We start from the raw sequence: 11,068 nt of genomic DNA on the forward strand, positions 1-11,068 counted from the left end.
TCGTGGTGGTGACCGGTGGTAGTGGTGGGGACGAGGTGTACTCGAGAATTTACGGTTACCTGGAAATGAGGGGCGTGGGTTAGGCGATAAACCATTTGTAAATGCAGACCTGCAGAGTTGCGGAAGAACGTTTTGGAGAAGGAACGTGGCCCTTCCGTGTTGTGTCGAGTGTCAGACGGCAGGAATATACCGTAGAGTAGTCCTCATGCCGACTGGAGAGTGTCTTGAACCTGGTTATAAAGGTTTGTTTAGTTTGGGGAAAAGGAAATTTTTATGTGTCACATCGAACGTTTGACCGGATGTCGGAAGGAGTTTTTGGACATGAATGAAAAAACTAATATCAGAACTAGCCTGGAAACCGCGAGACGAATCTTTTGAGACTAATTAAGTCGTCATTAGTACGTGTAGGTACTGTAGCACTTATGGCTAATTACAGACTAATTAGGCTTAAAAGATTCGTTTCGCGATTTCCTCCATAACTGTGCAATTAGATTTAATGCTTCATGCATGTGTCCAAAGATTCGATGTGATGTTTTTGAGAAAAATTTTTAGGGAACTAAACGGGCCCTAAATTAGTATCTGAGTTAGTGACTTGAACCTGGTTAAATTAGTACAAATCTCGGTTTGCATATGGCTTGGTAGTTCTTGTTTTGATTCCTCAATAACTCTGGTGCACGAACGTGTTATCTTCCCGAATTTTAAACCGTGCTGTCCTGGAATTTATTGGTTGGTAGAAGGATTCTCGAAGTTCAATCTTGGTACTAGTAGATCCTTTTATCGAATCGAAATCTTGCCACAGTTGGACACTCGGAGGTTTATAATGGAGTGCATTGATTCGCTATTTGTAAGTAGCCTAAGTTTTCTCTGTTAATCCTAAGTCAATATTCTTGGACTTTATATACTTTTTCCTCGGTGTACTTCTAGCTACCATATTCGTGTAAACAGGTGGGTCTCCGGACACAGCACCGGGTTTGGACTTCCCAGGCTTAACGTAAGTATTGTAATTAGCTAAATTGAATCTCGGTTTTCTTGACTTAAACTATCACAAGTGGCTGCTTTCACAATCCGTTGATAGCGGCCAGTGCGAGATTACGTTGGTACGTTGCGGCAGGCCGTCGTAGTCGTGAAATGCATCTGCTCCTCGCTGGGGCCAGTTTTTTTTTTCTTTTGTGTCCCTTCCGTTGAGTTCCCTTGACGTTTTTGCCTTCTGATTTGGTGTGTAGCGACAATCATTGCTGACCTAACCCGAGACTCGCGAGCTACCGTAACCTCGCCGTTTCCTACGTCGCCGGACCTGCACGTGTGCGTCACAGGCTCATAAATCATCGCCACGGCCTCGGATTTTTGTTCTACGTTAGCCTGCCTTTCGCTGTTGCCATTGCCCATTGGAACTTTCGTAAGATGGATTTTTGAGTCCGTTTATCCGTCGAAGAAGCTGTACTCCCTTCGTCCCACGTAATACAAGAGATTTTAAGTTTCTGCTTATATATATAAGGTTATACTATTTAACCACTCGTCTTATTCAAAAAATTTATGCAAATGTAAAAAACGAAAAGTTATGTTTAAAGTACTTTGAATAATAAAGTAAGTAAAAATAATAATAATTCTAAATTTATTTTAATAAGATGAGTAGTCAAATAGTGCAAACAAAAATTTAAAATCTCTTGTATTATATAAGAGATTTGCTATTGTCCAGCACTTGGTACCCCAAGGTACCAGTACCACCAGGTATTGAAACAAATCTAGCCATCCAATGTTTAGGGGTAGGATTGGGAATGAGTAAAAATCTCTTCCAATATTGAGTCAATTAATCTCGTTCCTGAGTTCTTCGTCAAAAAAGAAAAATTCTCATTCTTGGACCCCGCTGCATGCTTGTGTCCATTGTTTCCTCCCTCATATGCGCGTCTTTGCAGTTCTTCCTTGCCGCCGGTGCCGCCGCCTGGTCCGACGACTCGCCGCTGCTGGCGTGGTGCTTAATCCGACAACTCCACGACCAATTCGCTGCCTCGGCCGCCAACACCCTCGCTGCTACCGTGGCACCTGGTATGACCTCTCCACGGCCACCTTGCCGTCGCGGCCGGCAACGCCCCTACCGCCACCGCAGCCGCCCGCCATGGCCATCGACGCCGAGACTGGATCTCGCAGAGTCGCAGGCCACACATGCCGCACACGGCCGCAGATCCCGTAGCCCTACCGTCGACGCCGGGATCAGATCTCGCAACACGTCGTCGCCGACGCTAGCCCTGTGACACACCCCGATGCTTGCCACCGCCGTCGAAGCTGGGGCTGGATCTCGCAGGCTGCACGCCACCTCGAACCCTTGAACCCCGCAGCTCGCCGTCGCCGCCATCAACGCTGGCCCCAGACCTCGTCGTCCGTCGATGCTGGTCCCGCGGCGCACCTCGCTACCTACCGCCGCTATTGACATCGGGTCTGGAACCCACAGTCTGGTGCCGCCATCAACACCCCACCACGCACCCCGGAGGCCGGCGTCTCGCCCTTACATGTGAAAAGTCTATACTACCCTTCCACCTCTCTTTAAGAAACGGTACCACTATAAGAGCTAATGGTACCGCACGGTACCGAGCAATCTCAATCGTTTGATTTATCCCAACGGATAGCTAGGATTTGGTACCGCCTTCCTCTGCTGGACGGTAGCAAATCTCATTATATAACTGAGGGAGTAGTAGTGATGAAGAGGACACTGTGCGGTCGGTCGAGTTAGGCTGTCACGGCGCGAGTCACGTCTTGTACAGAGCGGTTGGCGACCACTTCACTCTACTATACGGAGTACTTTGATGTGGTCAATGGCAGTTTCGTTCGTCAATCCGATGCGGTACATGGCACAGAGGAGTACTCCTACTGGTGACTGGTGAACACTGTAGATCACAGTGGCCGTCTGGAGTCTGGAGTCTGGACCGCACCAGCAGACATTTTGGGGAATCGTTCGTTGGGCTCCACCGTGCAAGAGATGGTGGAGAAATGTACCGATGCCAGACTGCCAGTGGACACGTAGTGGCTTATTGCTCCCTGATACGTGCAGCGTATCCAATAATCTGCATGACCTGGAGGCCCTTGGCCTTTTGGAGCTTGTGGTGCGACCATGAGAGGCTGGAGGATTAATGGTAGTGTCAGTTACGCACCAGTTTTCAGTTTGAGCTGATTATAGGAGATTAGGAGTTGGTAGGAGTAGTTGCTAATTGCAACCTGTGCAGGCATTGCTAATTCTGCCTTTATACCTGTGTTGACTGTTAGTGTTTTTAAGAGCGCTCAAGCTCACTTTGCGATCGGCAGCCTTGCCCCACATATCAAATGCACCGTACTTCATTGTCCATAACTAGCATAATGCACAGGCAGAACAGCTTTCTGGGTCAGGGGTTTGCTTTAAGAAGGTGTTCTTTTTATACTTTGTAGTACATTTCTTCTCGCGGCCGTAGTCGAGTACGCAGTCTGCGCATTTCGTCGTTCTTTCCTCTTCTTTCCACCAACGTAGTATTGCAATTTGCACAGCAAAGCGTGGTGTAAATATTTATAATGAACGTGCCACATCATTGTATCAGTTTGATTAACACCCATTTCTAAAATCATATGGCAGTAGTGGCAGGGAAATTGCTACAGACAGTTTCAGAGCACTGAAAGGATCCCTCGACTTTATCAGATGGTTACGAGCGACGCCATCACTCCATTGTCTGGTGCGCTAGCCGAAGCTGGAGAGCAATTTGAAACTTTACAAAAGGGCACCACTGCTCGCTGATTACAGCAAATGCATTGACCAACTAGTAGAAACTGCCACACACACATGTGGCGAAACGCACGAAGTTACGAGGCCCAGAAGAGCCAAACTGGGTTGAGCAAATGAGCCCACGAGGCTAGTCTACACATCGGACGTGCAGGAATCCACAAAGACCACAACACGGAACTGCTCCAGGGTTGTCGCGTGGTTATCATGCGTGGTAACATTTTTAGTTTTTTAAAATCACGATACATCTCGTGATAATTATGTGGTTTTTTAGTAAGCACGCGATTACTGTGTAACCGTCAAACGGTAGGGTGAAACCTCACCCAAATGCTATCTCTCGGCACGGACGCGGAATCCGCACCGAACGAGCCTTCCAGCACCTGCATCACATGCTCCCCATGGTTGGTCACAACTTCCTCTGCTGGATGCATCATCATGCTTCCTGCGATCTTGGACAAGTAGCAGCTGCATGTGCGTGGTATTCCTCTTCCCAGGATTCCACATCACCTCAATTGTTTTTAGCCTTTGAATAATTTATAAAGGGTATAAATTACATCTCTTCATATCATCTTAATTGTTTTTAGGTTTTGGATGATTTATCAAGGATATAAATTATATCTCTTCCTCCCAAAAGACACACCATACAACTCAATTATTTATAACTTATGTATAACCGATAAATGTAAAAAAAATAAACACGGGAAAAAACTGTATATAGGTAAGAAAGAAAAAAATTTTAAAAGTCATATCTACTTTATTATCGTATAATTCTCCTGCAGCAACACGCAGGGTACCATCTACTCCCTCCATCCACAAAAGTTACACCTGTTTCACATATGAGTTTTTCCAAATAAGTTGTTCTTATGTGTAGTCTTTATGCATTGAATGAAGAGATAAATTAAATGTTTTATTAGAATCCAAGAAGTCATCAAAATACTCATTGGTTGCATGCTTTCATTTACTCCTTGATTTTGTAACATCCAAGGTGATTTAATTTCTCCTTGGTTTTGGTGTTAAAAATAATATGCGTAACTTTTGTGGATGGAGGGAGTAGTTAGAAAAAATATTACTGCTACGAGTAATAAATAAAACCTTTGGAAATTCCAAACTAAAAATGTCCTTAAACAGGGCCATCTTTGGTTACGCGGAAGCGCCGTGAGCCACTCCCTTCTCGGCGAGTACGGCTCCGACAAAATAAATCACCGCGCGTCGCCGGGGGCATCCACCGCGGCGACCCTTGACTTCCTCCCCCTTCTCTCCTCCTCCCACAAAACGTGACCGAATCCGGCTGATCCGAGCCCGCCGACCTCCCCGGCTTCCCCGATCCGGCGACGATGGATGGCGGCGGCGGAGGCGACGCCTTCGGGTCCGCGACCGCGCCGCTGGCCTGGCACGACTTCCTGGAGCGCATGCGCCAGCCCTCCGCCGCCGACTTCGTCAAGTCCATCAAGGGGTTAGCTCCGCCACAAATTTTCGGTGCTAGGCATATGCTCGATCTCAGTTCGTGGTCTAGGGATCCGAGACGGAAAGCGTGTGCCGCGATTGGTTCGTGTTACGCGGCGCGTGTTGGTTCGATAGTGTGTGGTGCGGGGATGGGCGATTTTGCTGGTATAGTGGGGATTTGGGGAGCATTTGGCGTGGGTTCAAGGGGATTACGTTCCCGTGTCCTTCAATATGTGTTAGCAAGGCGATATGACCGATCGCCGTGCCGGTTTTGTGGGGGGAGCTTAATCTAGGGTTGCTGTTTGTCTCTTCGCCTACCTGTTAACCGTCGTCTGTGTAGTTCCGAGGTGAAGTTTAATGCCATTCCTATTTTCTATGTCTAGGGTTACTGCATTTGGATAGATGAGTCGCAGCACAATCGATATAATTGATCAGTGTGCCGGCAATGCAACAATGCGATGTGTGTGGGGGTTGTTTGAGGAAAATTGCATGATCGGTTTATGCACTTTGGGTGAAATATCTACCTTGGATACAGAGCATAGAAGTTAACATGCTTATTTAGAAATACATGAGTTGGGATTTATGCACAGTGGCAATGACACATAGTAGCCAAGGTTGTATCTGGAGATTCAACAGCTGGGAGGACACCATAGTTAATTCTTGACAAATACGCTTTTCTATATGTTAGGCCAGAAGCTGGGAATTTGGAATTAAGGCTTTGTAAACTAGTGAGTTTACTTAATTCTTCTACATGTAGGAGCACGCTTCAGCACTGCCTTCTTTGCCTTTCTTTTTTTACCTTTTAAAATACTAGATCCAGCATCCATAACTAACCAATACTTGACATTTATGTATGTTTTCGTATGGGAAATACATCATTTATGTTGTTATGTTTCATGTTATACAGCTTTATCGTAACGTTCTCGAACAGAGCTCCTGACCCTGAACATGATAGTGCGGCTGTTCAAGAATTCCTGGAAAATATGGAAGGTGCTTTCAGGGCTCACACCCCCTGGGCTGGAAGTTCTGAAGAAGAACTAGAAAGTGCCGGTGAGGTAATCAATTTCCTTGTTCCGTGGTACTGCTGATATAGTAATATTACATAACTAGAGAGATGAACATCAAAATTGAATTTCAGAGCTCTATGTTCTTGTTGATTACCTGCTTGCAAAGTAAGTCGTTAAATTTGGTTTGTCCAAATGTCTTATGGGTAATTTCCGTATGAACTTTCTATAGATAAGATATGCCTGTGTTCTTTTTATTTTTGGATTTTTAATTGATGTCACTGTGCTATATGAGTATATGATTCTTGATTCGTGGACCATGCTGTCTTTCCTTTTTGACATGATCGGATTAATGCATTGACTAAAATCTGTTAGACAACGGGATGAACTAAACATCCTATTTTGGTTCTACTTTAACATGAGATGAATTATTTCTGTCTTTCATTTTCCAGTTATCCTATTTTCTGGTGACCATGCCTGCTTGCCAAAGATTCAGGCAGTCAATCCATCATGTTATCATAATCTCTGTGTTTAACAGAGATACATAATAAATGCATCTGACTTGTATTTACTCCCATCGGAAATTTGGAATGCACGGCTTCATCAAATTATCTCAGGCATTTTGATTAAGAATGTGTTGGAGTACTAGGAAGGAACTTAGCATCCATTATTGATAGAGAAGAAAATGGTGAGAAAACCTGCGTTAGAAGGGATTCGAACTCAGGCTGGTGCTCTGCTCCTGGCAGCTCCCTGCCAGCCGAGCTAGGTGCCTTTCTTAGACACTTTGATTAAGACTGGCAGTTACGTGGAATTATTAACTTATTCCACTAGTCATGTTGCTGTTTTTAAAGTGCAGTTCAAACTCGATACTTTTAAACTTAAACTCTCCTTTTTCACTCTCGCTCTACCCTTTACCTACCGAGTTCCTCTTCATCTTATTGATATATTCCATAAAATGTCATAACGTTACTTGCATATTCTCCAATATATTTGTCGTTATATCAACATTTGGATTGTCTTGTATTGTGATTTTAGGGCCTTGAGAAATACGTTATGACAAAGCTGTTCAATCGGGTATTTGCTTCTGTCCCGGAAGATGTGAAGAGTGATGAAGAACTTTTTGAGAAGATGTCTTTGTTACAGCAGTTTATACGGCCTGAAAACTTGGATATCAAACCAGAATATCAAAGTGAAACATCATGGCTGGTATGGAAGTTGATTTCCTCTCTTTATACATTTTTAGATTTGTGAAGATCTGTTACAGTGCAGAACCTTTCAATAACATTGAACTACTTGGGTATTGAGGAACCTGTTGAACCTGTCTGTCTGAAGTATATTTATAAACTAATGCTTACATGTGAATAACATTCTGCCCACTTCTTATATACACTCGCTATTTAGTTTATGGCATTATCATCACAGTAATGCTGCCACTGTCAACCCTAATCTGCGTACTGTGGTCTAATGTCAATTCTTTTTGCTTGCAAGGACCTTAATTAAGGGAATACTTCCAGTGGCATGCATTAACTGGCTCAGTGTTCAAATATATAAATGTTCTTTACTAACATATGTTCCCTTCTTTGTACAGCTTGCACAGAAGGAGCTGCAGAAGATAAACATGTATAAGGCTCCAAGGGATAAGCTTGCTTGCATCCTGAACTGCTGTAAAGTCATCAACAACCTACTTCTAAATGCGTCTATTGTATCAAATGAAAATCCCCCGGGAGCTGATGAATTCCTTCCAGTCCTCATCTATGTTACCATAAAGGTATGATTCACTACTTGTTAAAGTACTGGTTGATGATACAAATGAACCATCAAATATTGACAATATTATATTAAGTTGTTGGTGCTGTATTGGAGAAAGAAAATTTGCCCCCTTTGATATGGCACAGATTAGGTGTCGACTTGATGGTGACTATTTGTGTATTACCTACTCAACTTTGATATTTTCTAGAAAAAATATAAGCCTATTATTGGTGCAGTGGTACGTGATTTGTTGGGCACATTGCCTCTTAATAGAGTTGTCAGTGCGCTGTGCAACCTCATTTACTGTTGCTTCGTATTACTTTTAGTTCCAACTTCTACCTATCTATTATGATGCAGGTTCCATGTCTAATCTAATAGTGAGTTTTGTACTGAAATAGTTTGCCAGATTTGAGAGCAACCTTGTCATGCACTCATGCCCATCAGTACATGTGCTTAGAGCAACCATGAATCTGTGAACCATCAGTTGGGCATCCCTCCTCTAGCTAGGCACTACATCAGTTTTGATTACAAATGATGGTTAAACTTTCATTACAAACCTAATAGTTGGCATTTGAGTGGTTGTGGACTTGCTTTTGAAAACTGCAGCAAATGACCATAAAGGGCTTAAGATCAGATCATGTACGGTTATCACTTTACTTTTCTCTTCATTACCGGAAAGAGCTTGTCAACTACTGAATGGTAAGAGTTAATGATATATGTGCTCTTCTAGTTTGGCCTCTCAAGGTATTACGTGCTTCTGGAATTACTGCAGTTAGCCTAAACTACCCTTGCACCGCAATTCAGCATTAGTTGTAGTTTTGTTCTATCATCTGAACTACAATGTTATGATCCTTTTGCCTGAAAATCATCTGTAAAGTGTTTTTATTTGTCATTTAAATTAAGGTAGCCAAAAGAATTTAAGCAGTAGCTGTTCTTAATGCAGGCAAATCCTCCACAGTTACACTCAAATCTATTATATATACAGCGATACAGACGTCAATCACGGTTGGTGTCAGAAGCTCAGTATTTCTTTACAAACATCTTATCCGCTGAGTCTTTCATCTGGAACATTGATGGGGAATCATTATCAATGGATGAACGAGATTTCCAAAAGAAGATGGACTTGGCAAGGGAACGCATGTTGGGATTATCAGCTAGCTCAGAGAATCAGGACAACCAAAACAATCTTGATGTACGGGAGCAAAAATCACAAACACTGAAAGCTAGCAGGGATTCTGATGTCAATCTCTCTTTGAAAGATAATTTCCAAGGTCCTGGACTGGAAATGAGAAGGGACAGTGATGCAAGTAGTAACCCAGTTGAGCGTGTGCAATCGATTTCTGATTTGGAGAAGAAAGGAGCAGCCGAGCTTCTCAAGGATGATGACTTGAACAAAAAAATTCAAGAGTACCCATTCCTTTTTGCCCGCTCTGGTGATCTGACTGTTGCTGATGTAGAAAACCTTTTAAACTCCTACAAGCAGCTAGTACTAAAGTATGTAGCGCTTTCGCAAGGGATGGGTATCAACCTTGAAAACCCTCCTGTTCAGAGCATGCAAACTGTTTCTGATCTTGTGGAATCTGAGGAGCCTAAAAATGTGAAGAATGCAGTAAATTTCAGCGAAGGAAGCAGCAAAACCAGTGATGACATAAAAAATGATACTCTTTATTCAGAAGTAGACAACACGGGTACCCAACAAACTGCGGTTGACCCAAGTTATCAGAAGGCACAGCAGGATGAAGCATCAGATCAACCTGAACATGCATGAGTTGTTGGTCAAGTATGGTTGGCCGTCGAAATACAGGGAAAACGTTGTCAACGGCGGGTCATTCTCTTATATATCAAGGGGTGACAACTGGTTACAGAGAAGTGGGTGCATTGCTGTGCTCCTGAAGCCACAAAATGTAAATGCTGGAAACTAGAATATAGAGATTCAAGTCCCTGGAAACTAGAATATAGAGATTCTCTTATATCAGCGTCGAGGAAGATCAAGATTCATTCTGCTGAAGCAAAGCTCCTTGTCCCGACGTTCGTTCATTGATCCTTTGGTTATGGACTCTTCAAGTTTGATTTTGCGGTTAATACCATTTTGGTAAACCATTTTACTTTTGTAGTTCAAATTAAAATATCCATATGTGAAATTAGATCCAAGAGAAAATGGCATGAAACATAATTTGATCGTCTTCTAGTTGTTGTCTTTAGCTGCTAGTACTAGTGCATACCGATGTTCGTCTTCTACAGATTAGTTATCACCGGTGTTTTGAGCACCTCAACTTCATTTGTTTGGTTTAAATGGACATAATTTCAGGGAACTATTCCTTCCCTGTCGATTCATCGATTCACGTCAGTAGTATAGTATACCTATTCAATGATACATCTATGACAAAAGCGATTGAGATCTACAAAAAGATTTCTATCAATTCTTCTTCTTGCAAAGTTTTGTTTTTGTTTCCAAATTTTTCTTTTTTCAGAAAAGGAAATTCGAAAGGCGATGCTCAGGGGCAACCCAATTTTCATAGTTTGTAATAATAAGATTAAAAGGCTACATACGTGTTGGCCCTGCGTCGCAGGATGAGTTGTCCAGAACATGCATGGTTTAGCTACTGTCTATGGTCCCGATTTGCGCTGCTGTGGAGTCAACCCATTCACCACTCGATTTAAAGAGGACACGCGTACTTTCTATATGCTTTGTTTGAAAACTTGCCGACGTGCGAAGTCTAATGCTTATAAGCTTAAACAAGGACTACTCGACCATTGGTTAAAAACCTTAGGCTAATCTGTTAATACGATACATTTTACTGTCTTAACCTGGAAGGTACGAAAAATTTCTATAGAAAATTTGATATTAAGCAATGAAACAGTAAAAGAGGCAACCGGCCGTGTGAACAGGTTGAGAATCATCAACCCTTCACTCGTACGAAAAAACAAAACTTAAAAATGGGAAAGGAAAACATCGACGGATGCGCAGGAATCTAGCTGGATCGATCGAAAGCAGTGTATCTATGCATGTGTTCACCTTTACAACACCCAAAAACTCTTAACAGCTAGCCTGCGAAGCTGCTTCAGCACCAAGCCTCCGCAGGGGGACACAAAGCGCGTCGTCCCGGGCGATTTCAGATTAAACTAACCAATC

General features: G+C 43.1%; 1 protein-coding gene across 1 annotated transcript; it reads left to right on the forward strand.

The window, feature by feature from the left end:
• The first annotated feature begins 4,891 nt into the window (after positions 1-4,891).
• Positions 4,892-10,264, forward strand: LOC4332330 (vacuolar protein sorting-associated protein 9A). Its single transcript, NM_001417464.1, has 5 exons — positions 4,892-5,192; positions 6,090-6,237; positions 7,222-7,392; positions 7,775-7,954; positions 8,879-10,264. The coding sequence occupies exons 1-5, from the start codon at positions 5,074-5,076 to the stop codon at positions 9,701-9,703; spliced, it is 1,443 nt and encodes a 480-aa protein (NP_001404393.1). The 5' UTR covers positions 4,892-5,073; the 3' UTR covers positions 9,704-10,264.
• Positions 10,265-11,068: the final 804 nt, after the last annotated feature.

This window comes from Oryza sativa, chromosome 3 (assembly GCF_034140825.1).
Source record: "Oryza sativa Japonica Group chromosome 3, ASM3414082v1".
Classification (NCBI taxonomy): domain Eukaryota; kingdom Viridiplantae; phylum Streptophyta; class Magnoliopsida; order Poales; family Poaceae; genus Oryza; species Oryza sativa.